At 49.0% G+C, this 12,089-nt stretch overlaps 2 protein-coding genes across 9 annotated transcripts in view; both read right to left on the bottom strand.

Moving 5' to 3' along the window:
* kmt2ca (lysine (K)-specific methyltransferase 2Ca) overlaps window positions 1–7,832 on the bottom strand; it is a 50,494-nt gene extending 42,662 nt beyond the window's left edge. For 4 of the 8 annotated variants that reach the window (XM_082546697.1, XM_082546699.1, XM_082546698.1 and 1 more), the window contains exons 1-3: window positions 7,254–7,831; window positions 3,696–3,926; window positions 2,289–2,368 (exon numbers count right to left, since the gene is read on the bottom strand). In XM_082546697.1, coding sequence (XP_082402823.1) covers window positions 2,289–2,368; window positions 3,696–3,925 — 310 coding nt within the window. In that variant the 5' untranslated portion in view covers window position 3,926; window positions 7,254–7,831. Of the gene's footprint in view, window positions 1–2,288; window positions 2,369–3,695; window positions 3,927–7,253 lie in introns of all 8 variants that reach the window. The other 4 variants (XM_082546700.1, XM_082546702.1, XM_082546704.1 and 1 more) reach the window with 2 other exon arrangements.
* Window positions 7,833–8,158: 326 nt separating this feature from the next.
* xrcc2 (X-ray repair complementing defective repair in Chinese hamster cells 2) lies at window positions 8,159–10,652 on the bottom strand. The gene is made up of 6 exons (XM_082546837.1): window positions 10,522–10,652; window positions 9,861–9,942; window positions 9,738–9,773; window positions 9,517–9,666; window positions 9,166–9,427; window positions 8,159–8,807 (listed from the first exon to the last, which is right to left on the bottom strand). The coding sequence occupies exons 1-6, from the start codon at window positions 10,540–10,542 to the stop codon at window positions 8,474–8,476; spliced, it is 885 nt and encodes a 294-aa protein (XP_082402963.1). The 5' UTR covers window positions 10,543–10,652; the 3' UTR covers window positions 8,159–8,473.
* Window positions 10,653–12,089: the final 1,437 nt, after the last annotated feature.

The raw sequence follows: 12,089 nt of genomic DNA, 5'->3' as shown, positions 1-12,089 counted from the left end.
TACATCCCACGATACGATATTATTGCAATTTTTTAAAATATTTTGCGATATTCAGATTCTGTACATAAAGTTAAACTTTATCAATATTCATTTTATCTAATATCAAAGTCTCACACTCAGTCTTTCTCTCATTTCAGTTTTATTGTTGACAAACTGAACGGTTTGTATTACAGTCTAGTCCAACTTAGCCGAATGCAACCATCTGGTACAATTAGAGATGGACCGATCCGATATTACGTATCGGTATCGGTCCGATACTGACCTAAATTACTGGATCGGATATCGGAGAAAAATAAAAAATGTAATCCGATCCATTAAATATCACGAAAGCACCTCACAAAACTTGCAACACGCCGTAACTCACCTCAGAACGTTAGCACGTCGGAGCAGTATGCATCACGTGATAGAGCGGCTGTGGCATGCGGGACCTGTCGGTGGTCTGGATAGCATGTGGAGCTTCGCTAGCAACCCGGCATTTCATCTCCGACAAAGTTACCCCCGAGAGAAGTAAAGCAAGTGTGTAAGTCCATCTCTGAATGTTTGTAAAGCATTCCTGCGTTAAGCTTAACGAGCGATATATGGAGCGACTGCCTCTCGCTCTCCTGCTGCTACTTCAATCATGAAACTGCTTAATGATCAGCTGATCGGCTTTTCTGTGGCGAGTCCGTGTCTCTAGTTTGTTTTTGGTCCACTTTGCACCAGAAAGAGGAAACCAGCGGCTGAACAACAGCAACACGTTTAAGCTTGATAAGCTGTTGTTAGAATTTATTTAATATTACTTTCTACACCAGGATCTTTTTCTACGTAGCTGACGCTGGTAACTGTGCAGGGGCGGATCTAGCAAAGTTTAGCCAGGGGGGCCGATAGGGCATGAACAGGGAAAAGGGGGCACAAAGACATACTTTTCTTTCTTATTCTCATTTAAAATGTCGAGCTTTTAATAAATAATTATCTGACACCCAAAGTTTTAATTTGATGTAAAATGAATAGAAGTCAATTACTGTATATAGTAACTATTAAGTCTAATATATATACCCTAGTAAGCTATAGTACTTTTTCCTTTGGGAAGGTACCATCTGTGCAGTCTGCAATTTTGTTGAAGAAAGATGTTGAATCTATTTAATATTTCTTGAAAAATAATTGATTTCTGTGCATTTTTTTTCACACTGCATCAAATTAAGGTTGATTACGTCGATTAAGCATCATGAGGTGGCGCGTGAGGGGTGGTTCCCTATTTTTTATTTATTTATTTTTGTTGTTGCTGGGAGTTGGAACCCTATTAGTTAGGTTGCTTAATATTTATGCTAAGTACTCTTTAAAATACCAGAATAGGGAGGATGGTGTAGGTCTAAGTTTATTAGATTGATCAGTATTGCTGAACTATGAAACTATGCATACAGGTATAACAGAATAGCTTTAGTGTAGTTGTTGTTTTAAACTTGAGTATGAACTTATACAAAATGCAGCAAGATATTTAAAAAACAGTTTTGTTGATTAAAAAACACTATATCGGATTCATATCGGTATCGGCAGATATCCAAATTTATGATATCGGTATCGGACATAAAAAAGTGGTATCGTGCCATCTCTAGGTACAATTACAGCTATTCTGAACTATGCAATATGAAAACTATGCAGCCCCTTCAGCAACTGAAGAATTTGAAAGTAAATTAAAACAAAATATAATTTTACATTAAATAAAAAAGTTTTAAACTTAATTAAAATAAAACATGTCTTAAATTAAAATAAGTAAACTGTCATGTTTATTGCTGCCAAAAAAACAGTTAAACACATTTGGACAGTGTCAGGATTCTTGCTCAGAAAAAGGATCAACATGCTCTGAAGTCAGAGTTCCAGTCCACAAAAACTTTTTTTGTAACAAAATATCGATTTCTGCCGTCCCTGTATTGATACATTATTAGCAAACAAAATATCACGATACCACACAGTATCGATTTCCCCCCCCCCCCTACTGTTTTTGGATATTCACATTTGAAACAAAATTAGCTGCCTTTCGAGAAAAACAAAAACTTTCCAGAAGTCCTTGAAACCCGTTTCCTCTTTCCCTCCCAGGCTTCGAGACTTCTGATTGGCCAACATTTGTACACGGCTAGGATTTGGCATGTTCTTGACAACATTTGACTGCGTTTTTGGCGGTTACATGTGGACAGGATTCTTTTAAAAACGGAGAATCTCAGTTTTCAGAAATAGCCGTGTACGTGTTGATGTAGCCTCCAACACTCAGACCTCGTAGCCTCAAACACAGACATCCAGCTGGTTCTACACACCTGTCTTCTGGAGGGGCTTCGTCTCTGTGGCATCCATGCTCTCTTCATCCTCTACCTGAGCTCGTCCTCGGCTCCGCCCCCTGCGTGCACGCACACACACACACACACACAGACACAGAGCAGTTAGAGGTTAACACAGTGAAGGAACAGCATTAACCCTCTGGATCCTCCTCCAGCTGTGTCCCCATTGAAGCCATTGCAGCACATCTGGATCCCTTCGATGTGAGCGCCATGCCTGACTTGTGTGTTACAGCAGGAGGAGATCAGCTGCTGCGTTACATCATCACCCGACTGAAACGAGCATCAAAAAATAAAAAAGAAAAAAGAAAATGTCAATGAAATCAGGAAAACAACAGTTAGCACCCGACGCTGCTTTCTCACAGCTGTTTGACTCCGCCCACAGAAACAAGGACGGCGTTGGCTCCTCAGACAGCTGCCTGAAGGTCCTGATGAAACGCACGTGTAGCCCAGCAGGTCACAGCTCAGACTCACGAGTGCTTTAACCGCAGAGGCCCGATCAGCCTGTGGCGGTGAGGGTCCTCACAAAGACAGAATTACAAACGTGTGTGTGTATTCGTTCTAAGCAGTTGGCTAATGAGCATCAGGAAACACCTGAATCAGGTAAACATGATGACATCACAACAGAGATCTGTGTGTGTGGCAGGAGGTAAAACCAGGAGCCAGCACGTGCCCCCTGTCAGACTCCCTCGTTACCCAGCATGCAACTTCCTACTTCCTCTCCAACACACACACCTGTATATTTGTCTCTGTGAGGACTCTTCCCTCCACAGACTGAATCTAAGCAGCAAACACACACAGTCAAAGTTTCAGGACCTCCAGCATCACTTCCCCTGCACTGAGTGTGGATCAGGTCCAGGCTCGCCCTGCTGGATGATTCTGGGTCCACCTCAGGGCGATCGCGCTGCTAGCTTCCACACATTTCTGACCCTCTGACTCAAACTCCAGACCTCAGATGTGCTTCTCTGTCCTAAAATAAGGAGGCTGTTACTCAGTTACTCTGAAGTGAAAATGGAGCGCGGTGGTTTCTAAACACAGTTAATGTCGTACTTTTACATCATCGCCGTGCTGCAGGTGGCGTTAGCCTCGTGGGACCACACAGAGCTGTTGCCGAGCTGCTCGGCCTTCTTACAGGTGTCGATTGTGGCCTGCGGTGGTCTGCACCATGCTGGATCAGGAACGTGAAGCTCTAAAACATCAGTGCTGACCCTGCTCTGACTCCAGGATCCTCCCCTCTGACTCACCTGCTTCATTTATGCAGAAATACCAAACATGCAGCTGCTAACCTGCAGCCACGTTGTTCAGCTGGAGGAGGCACCACGGATCAACCTGCTGCAGGAACAGGTGAGCACACCTGAGCACACACTCACATCACACACACACACTTACTTCTTTCTTGATTTGGGGGGCGGAGGGGGAGGAGGTGGTGGAGGAGGAGGCGGGGCAGCAGGTCCAGAGCGCCCGCTGCTCCCATCTTTCCTCGGTCGCCCACGGGGCCGCCTCTCAGGGGCGGGGCTAGAAGCAGTGGCTTTGGCCAGCTGAGCGCTGCGGCCGGCCCGAGTGACGGGAGGGGGTGGCCCTCTGTCCCGAGGCTCCTGAGGCTGAGCCTCAGATGGCATTCTGGGTAAAGAAAGAGAGAGAGGTGAGGAACAGGGTGGAGCTGGGATTTATGCTTCCCCTTTAAACCCACACTACACATAAGCCACGCCCACAAACCCTCTGAAACCTGACTGCAGCCCGCCACCTTCTTCCTCTTCTACTGTTACTTTTGCAACAGGAAGCTGGAAGAGAACAAATAAACAAGAGAAGAGAAACTGTACCGCCCCCTGGTGTTTGGGCGGTGAACTGCGGAACACAGACGCTATAAACTCAGGACAGCCGCACAGCCATCAGGTGTGTCACCTGTGTGTGGTACAGTGTGTTCACACGTGAGCGCAGCCGATGCATAAAACGAGTTTCCTCACGTGAACGCTCCACAGCTGACCTGCTATTTCACACGAGAACAAGTCACACCTCAAAGTTTACAAAGCTGATGTAAAGGACTCAAAGCTTCCAGGCACGACAACGCACAGACACACACAGCCAGATGTTGGACACCTGCAGGGACTCCCCCAGGAAGAGCAGCAGCTCGGTGTGTGAGGTCACACAGAGAGGGCGCACTGTGCGTCCTCTGAGCTCAGGTGAAGTACAGACGCCACGAGGACGATTCAGCAGCTCCTAAACGCTGCGCGACCAAACTTGAGGATCAGGTGACGCTCAGGTGTGCTGCATTAACACACCTCAGAGGTCAAAGGTCAGACTGTTCGCAGAGCCTCCTACAGAACGAGGAGGACGTGAACAACGATGGGAGGAGCTAACCAATACCAGCACGGTGCACAGCGAGCTACAGACCCTCCCACAACCTGTCGTAAGGAAGTTCTCAAGAACCAATCAGGAACACAGAGTTTTCCATAGCGTTTCCATAGCGACCGGTGTCTGGGCCTCGGTAAGCTAACCCTGCAGCGCTGATGGTCACATGACTGCAAACCCTCCACACGCAGACACGCTCAGTTTAAACCTCGAGCTTGTGATTCACACGGCCGCCGCCACACGCCCTCGCCGCCACACGCCCTCGCCGCCACACTCTCCCGTCTGTTTCTCTGCCCATTAACAGCTATGGCGCCATCATCACACACGGATGTAAGCGGCCCACGTAGTGCCGCTCAGCTCACCCTAAAGTCAGAACGGCAGGTGTAAGTGGTGTTTGAAGCAGCAGGTGAGGTTAAAGCGCCCAAAAGGCGGGCCGAGGGGCGACTGTTACTGACAAGAAAAGCTTCCTCAGTGACACCGGCCGCGCTGAACCTCTGCCAGGCGCCACACGGTCCCGTATAAACCACTTCCTGTGAGCTGCCAGAGGTGCGACTACGTTGTGTCTCTCTGAGCGTGAACAGAAACAAAAACTGATGCACCCGCCTGGACCAGAACGAAGCCGCCGCCACCTCACAGCAGCTCATCCAGCCACTCGTGCAACATGAAGCTGAGCGACCTTTGACCCTGTCTGCCTGTTGATCAGTGTCACAGCATCCTGCGTTGGTAAAGGACCCTGAGAGAGGTGCTGCCATCTGAGATGCTCCCGTGGGACATTTTGTTGTTTTTACTCGACGATCATTAAAAATGTTTTTATTCTGAGGAGGTACACTCAGCTCTGCCGCTGTCGGGTGGAGGCCAGCACCACCCTGTCTCATTGCAGGAAACCCCACTAACCAGACCTGGTTTCAGTCTGACGCCGCTGCGGCTCAACGATGGCGCAAACCATAACCGGGATTATTTTACTCACTGACCTAATTTGGATTATTTACCGTGGTCACCTGAACTTTATTAAACCTGGAAGGACAAACGGGGACACGCAGAGGACAGCAGGCCCAGACCAGCCTCATCGCAACCAACCAATCAGCAACCGGAACCCAGGTTACTGATCCTCAGGGTCCTGCCCCCTCACGGAGACAAATCAGCCTCGGTTAGCGTTGCCGCATGCAAGCTGCAGAGACTCAAAGCCAACAGCCGCACAGGTGCTCACTGAAAGGTTTGAACCTTCATTTCTGTGAGCTTCTGTTCCGCTCAATGACCTGTGATCACATGCCCTCCAAACGTCCAATCAGGGGTGGGAAGAGCCCAGCTGGCTCGAGCTGAACTAAACAGCGAGTGCATATGAGCTTCTGCTGAGGAACAAACACAGTGATCATCTCCACAAAATCACAGCTGACATTAAAACACGATTAACCTCTAACGTCCACGCTTCCTGTCCGACGGGCGGCGGGGTCCCTTCAGCTCGGCAAACATGGCAGAAAAGCAGCTGAGGAGGAGCTGCAGCAAACACGGCACGGAAACATGGCTTTACGGCGCCGTTTAGTTCAGGCACAGGAAGTAAACAAAAACACGAGCTCATCTTTAATCCCACTGGCTGATTAGCTGTGTGGGCGGGCAACCATCTATGTCCAGGTGAATTCACCATCAAGCGCAAGAGACATGTGGCATGTTTGAAGTTTAAGGAGAATATCTGGTGTTTGTGGATGCTGGTCTCATCTTTGATCCACGCCACCAACAGCTGCAGTGCACCTTCACCTTAGACTGTAAACTACGCCTGTCTCCATATTCTGACTGTTTACAGACAAACGGATCAATCAATCAGTGAAAACTAACCAGCAGATGATCTGATTGACTCGATCAGCACCTGTGGGATTATTGGAACCAGATTAGGGTTGACTCTCGGATGGAACAGGTACAGGTGAGCGCTGCTGTTGCCTGTGTAGGTATTATCCCTCTGCTCTGTGTGCCAGCTTAATGTAATCCAGCTGTATACCCCGGGACCGATGAGGTGCAGCTCTCTGGTGTCAGCTGGTCAGAGTACTCACCTGCACAGGTGCACAGTGTTTACAGTGTGCTGATTAAACGGACCTAGTGCATATTTTGGTGTGTTTTTCACTTTTCTAGCTGCTATGCGTGTACCTGCCCAGGTGTGCCGCTGGACACCAGGTGAGCTCAGTGTTGTGTCTGGTGAGGTTAAGGTCTCAGGTGAGCCTCGCTGGGTGGCTGTGTGTGGGTAACCTGCTGGTTAGCATGCTAATAAGCTCGCCTGTCACAGCGGCCGTGGAGCCCGGTACTGCCGCCTGTGAGCCCGCTCACAGCCCCACACGCTCGGTGCGGCCTCGGTGAGGGTACCGGGAGCCGTTCGGTGGTTCTAACTCGCTGTTTAAAGGCTTTCCTCCGGCCCGGAGCGGCTAGCGCTTAGCCGTTAGCTCGCTCGGACCGCCCAGTTGACTGATCGCTTCTCTGTTAGCGTTAGCGTGCAGGCTAGCTGTTAGCAGCCCGGTCCGCGGCGCGCTAGTGGCGGGTCGGGATGGGCGGCAGGAAGCGGGACGTTTAGCGAGCCGCGGGAGTGTCGAGAGAATAGGGAAGAAGCGTCCTTACTGATTCGATGCAATTCTCTTTTTCCTCTCCAGCTTTCAGCCAACTTAGAGCGACGACTTCAAAGCCAGCAGCGAACTTCTGCCAACCTCAGCCTCCGTTTGACACGCCTGGCACGGCCGGGTCTCCGGCGGAACATTCCCGGCGGAGCACGGAGGGAAAAGCGCGGTTTTTACTCCTAAAACTGGCGAAAAATTAAAGTTGAAGCGGTCGCTCCGTCACGGAGGCCATGTTTGGGAGCAACCGAACCACCGCCTGTCAGTGCCAGCAGAGGAAGTAGGTCCCGCAAAACACGTCCCGCCTCGCCGGGCCGCACGCTCCCGTCAGACCCAGACACGGGCGGCGTGTACCGAGGATCGGCCTGTGAAAAGTGCCGGTGTGCAAGCCTCCACGCGGGCACCGGGAATATTTGTTTGTGTTGTGTAAAAAGTGTGTCTGACCCCGCGGAGGGATCAGTTGGAGGACTGCTCTGGTGAAGCGGCTCTGTCAGCAGACCTGGAAGTCCCGGAGCGGAGCGCGAGGATCCGGACCGCGCCAGGCACGTGCCCGAGCACGGAGCAGAGGGTCGGGGTCAAGGGTCAGGTTAGTGTCGACCCGAGAGCGCCACGCCTGCAGTAAGAGGTTCCGGTTATTAGCCACTAAAGTTTAAAAGAGCCAAACTGTCCGTGACAGTGACGTCATCACCCTCATCACAGGGATGCTGACGTGGTGGGCGTGTCTGTCTTGGATAACACTGATGGTTATGATCGTCGTTTCATGTATTATGTATGTCAGACAGGAGAGAATAAGCTCCGCCCACAGTACCAGTATACCTGCAGCACCTGGAGCTGACGCCACACCCACCTCAGTTATTATTAATTAATCTACAATCTGCTGATGGGTCTGAGTGGAAACAAACACACAGGTCACAACATACATGTCCAGTTTATTGAACACAAACACTAATGCTGACCCTTTGGCCCCTAACAATGACCTCATCCTGACCCCACCCCCTCCATTTTCCCTGTACAGTCCCACCTGTGCAGCTCATTACAGTCTGCTCCTGTTTCCACTGTGGGCCGAGCAGCAGTCAGAGCACAGAATCACATCACACAGAAAAACACGCAGATGAAGTAAACAGTCTGTGCTGTGAGGGGCGTGTCTGCGGCAAGGGCTCAAATGTGATTGGTCCCTCAGCCAGATGACGGACATCTCCCTGATCCATGATTGGACCAGAGTCTGAGTTACTGACGTGCAGCACATTTGTTCTCCTCGGACGCCGACAGGAACTCCACTCCTGCCTCCGTCACACAGAAGGAGCTGCTCCAGGAGACCTTGACCCTCGAAGAGAAGGTGGTGCAGTGGACGGTGAAGATCTGCTGTCTCCTCTGCTCCTGGTCGTGTCCTCCTTCGGCAGCCATGTTGTTTCCTGGCTCCTGCCTGGAGCACAGCAGCCGGTGGGTCACCAGCCTCTGCCAGGAGCGGCAGAGGTACGACCGCTCGGAGTCTGAGGAGGAGGAGGGGACGCCGGGCCTCCTGATGGCGTGACAGGTGGCGAAGACAGTAATTCTGTAATCCCTGTGGAGTAGGAGGAGTCAAAAATCAGAAAATTAGTGAGCCACAGTCCAGAACAGAACCACCACAGGCTCCACTCAGGTATTTGACCCAGCAAAACACGAACAAACCAACATTTTACACAAACACTCGTCAGAGCGTGAGCGATTGACCAGCCAACACCCTGACCTACGGTGCTGACACTGCAGTTTGACCACCAGGGGGCACTCTGCACATGTGTTTGTACCTGAAAGAGAAAAGCTGCGCACATGACCGTGATCATATCAGAGCTCAGCGGAAGCCTTCAGAGTGGTGGTGATGTCACGCAGCGCACTGTAACGCATGACCTGCGAGCAGCCTGAATCAGTCTAACTCCACCCACCTGAGCAGGCGTCCCAGCAGCTCCGCACACCTACTGAGCTTCTCCTCCTGTTTGGTGTAGCTGGCCCCACCCTCGCAGCGATCCACCCAATAAAACGCGGAAATGCTGTCTATGAGGATGAGCGCCAGGGCGGGCCGTGATGACAAGGTGGTCTCCAGGAAGTGGAGGGTGAGGAGGAGCTGTGAGGAGGAGTAGCAGTGAACAAACAGGAGGCGGGACAGACATGAGCGCAGCGCCGCCTCGTCTGCTCCGGCCAACAGCGCTAAGGACCCGGAGAGAAAGGGTTAGTGTGTAACTTCCTGTTTGTTTGTGTGTGTGTGTGTGTGTGTGTGTGCATGCGTGTGCATATACCTGCGCTCAGTTTGCTGTCCAGGATGCTGACCAGGTGTAACATGTCTAGGCTGTAGTCGGTGTCCACAAACACCACATCCACCTCCAGACCCCCAGCTGCCTCCGGCAGCACGCAGCGGCACAGCAGGTGATACAACAGCTCCGTCTTACCTGAGCAACACACACACACACAGTTTACATCCAGGTTAAAGGTGGAGGCACTTCCTGCATCGTGAACTCACCTGTGCCCTCCAGCCCAAACAGCTCCACCACCGCACCTGAGAGCAAGAAACAACACATACAGTGAGACAGTCACCTGACTGACAGCATGTGTCAGCTGTGAGTGGGTGGGCGTGGCCAGTCACCTTGGTCGGGTCCTCGGTCTTCCGGAAACAGACGAGGCTCAATATCCTTAAGGGAGCGCCGTGCCTCCAGACGAGCTAACAGCTGACAAGACGCACACACCGTTACACTCTGCTCCAGGATATACACTCTGCCATATTACACTCTGCTCCAGGATATACACTCTGCCATATGACACACTGCTCCAGGATATACACTCTGCTCCAGGATATACACTTTGCCATATTACACTCTGCTCCAGGATATACACTCTGCCATATTACACTCTGCTCCAGGATATACACTCTGCTCCAGGATATACACTCTGCCATATTACACTCTGCTCCAGGATATACACTCTGCCATATGACACACTGCTCCAGGATATACACTGTACAGATCATTACACACTGCTGCAGCACGTAGACTGTACCACACTACAAACTAAACACGTGTTTTGAGTTTCCGGCAGCATCTCCAGCTGTGCAGAGCTCTGCTCAGTGAAGGTCACAGCAACACACCTGTACCAAACTCGAACAGGTAACTGTCTGTTTTCTTCCTACATCGCTTGTAAGCAGACACACACCCTCTGACAGTTACCGTCACGCGGTGCTAACAGCGCTCTCATCTCGCTAACAGCGCGGTCACGTGACACACAGGCAAACACGGGCTTCGGTTTCTCACCTGAGCGCCGCTCTCGCTCATCTCAGCAGAGCTCCTTCTCCTTCGGGACCCGCCACGGCTGTTTTGAACTGACTTCCGGTTTCCGCCATATTGCGACCGCCACAGCAACCGGAAACACGTGATCTCCACAGTAGCCGGAAACACGTAACTTCAGTTAAATCGACTTTGACAGGGAAAACTAAATTGTGTTTTTGTTACTATTGATGCTGCTGAAAAATAAATTTGGTTCTAAGTGTTTTAACACTCTGGGTTTATTTAAAAAAATCACCATCCCTTCAGCTCGTTTGTGGCCAAAAGTGTCCATGTGTTAGATTAGATTAGATTAGATTAGATAGAACTTTATTAATCCCTCGGGTGGGTTCCTCTGGGAAATTCGATTTCCAAAAAAGCACAGCACCGACAGAGTTATACACACACACATATATATATAAATACAGAGACAATATAAATAAAATATACGAAGGGGATAAATAGAATAAATAGGAATAAAAATAAAAATACAAGTGAATTGCACATTTCAAGTATTGAAAGTTATGTTTTGTCAACGCGAGAGTTGAGCCTCGGGTGTGAAATGTATGGTTTTCAGGGTTTTCCTCGGTTTCCCTGGGTGTCTTCCCGTGTTGTAGTTGTGTCTTATTTTGAAAGGATTATTTACGCGTTACCATAGCGCCCAGAGAGCATTAAGGGGCAGAGAGGAGGATGTTACTCTCAATGTTGTTGGCGCATTTCAAGAGGACACTGCTAATAAAATTACACAGCTGAATTCGCGTTTATTATATTTACAAAATACCACAGTTTTTGTAAATATAACTTCGCGGATTTCACCTACCGCGGGTTATTTTTAGAACGTAACTCCTGCGATAAACGAGGGACCACTATATTATTAATAGTAGAGTCTGGGACATTTAATTGATTAACATCAACATTATTGAGCACTATTATTTTTGTTCAAGGAGAGCAAAAACTATAAAACTCTCTCACCTTGTTCGTTGCCAAAAATGGCAACTTTTGTGTGTGTTTTTTTTTTTACAAAATGCTGTAAAATGTATATTTATTAAAACATTGATCTACTTTTACCGACTTGACTCTTTAAATTAGCTCCAGTCCTTTTCTTCAAAAAACCAAAATTTTATCTATATTCTTTTTTTTTTTTACACTTTAAATGCCAGTTAGGTCATATATTACCAGTAACTTTTCAGATAAAACAGTAATAAAGTCCTAATGGTTTCATAAATCTTCGTATTTATTCATTTTTTTTCATATAAGCATCGGGGACAAAGCTGTCTTGCAATTGTTGAGGTCACTATAGTGTGGGCCCTTTTTCTTCCAGGATCACTCTTCATTTGTAGGTTTAGAGGTCTCCTACTACTGTGAAGTGATTTTCATGGGACAAAGGCTTGTATTCCAAGATCTGGGAGATTGTAGAGATGAGCAGTGATGCCCTTCTTACCATCTTTCCAGAAAAATAAGTGATCTAGAAGCTGTTAGGCTGACTTACAGCAGCAGCACTTTCTGCACCTGCATAAACTCCAGGACACATTTACTAACAGTTTTTGTTGCTGTATGTG

The sequence above is a fragment of the Aulonocara stuartgranti genome (assembly GCF_965226115.1).
Source record: "Aulonocara stuartgranti genome assembly, chromosome: 9".
Classification (NCBI taxonomy): domain Eukaryota; kingdom Metazoa; phylum Chordata; class Actinopteri; order Cichliformes; family Cichlidae; genus Aulonocara; species Aulonocara stuartgranti.
This window is presented reverse-complemented; position numbering and strand designations above follow the sequence as displayed.

Excerpts from the sequence above, each read along its gene's own strand:
- xrcc2 (XM_082546837.1), bottom strand. The coding sequence starts at position 10,542 with ATGAGCGAGAGCGGCGCTCAG. Across the intron at positions 9,943-10,521 it reads TGAGCGAGAGCGGCGCTCAG|CTGTTAGCTCGTCTGGAGGC; the intron begins GTGAGAAACCGA and ends GCGTCTTGTCAG. Across the intron at positions 9,774-9,860 it reads AGACCGAGGACCCGACCAAG|GTGCGGTGGTGGAGCTGTTT; the intron begins GTGACTGGCCAC and ends TCTTGCTCTCAG.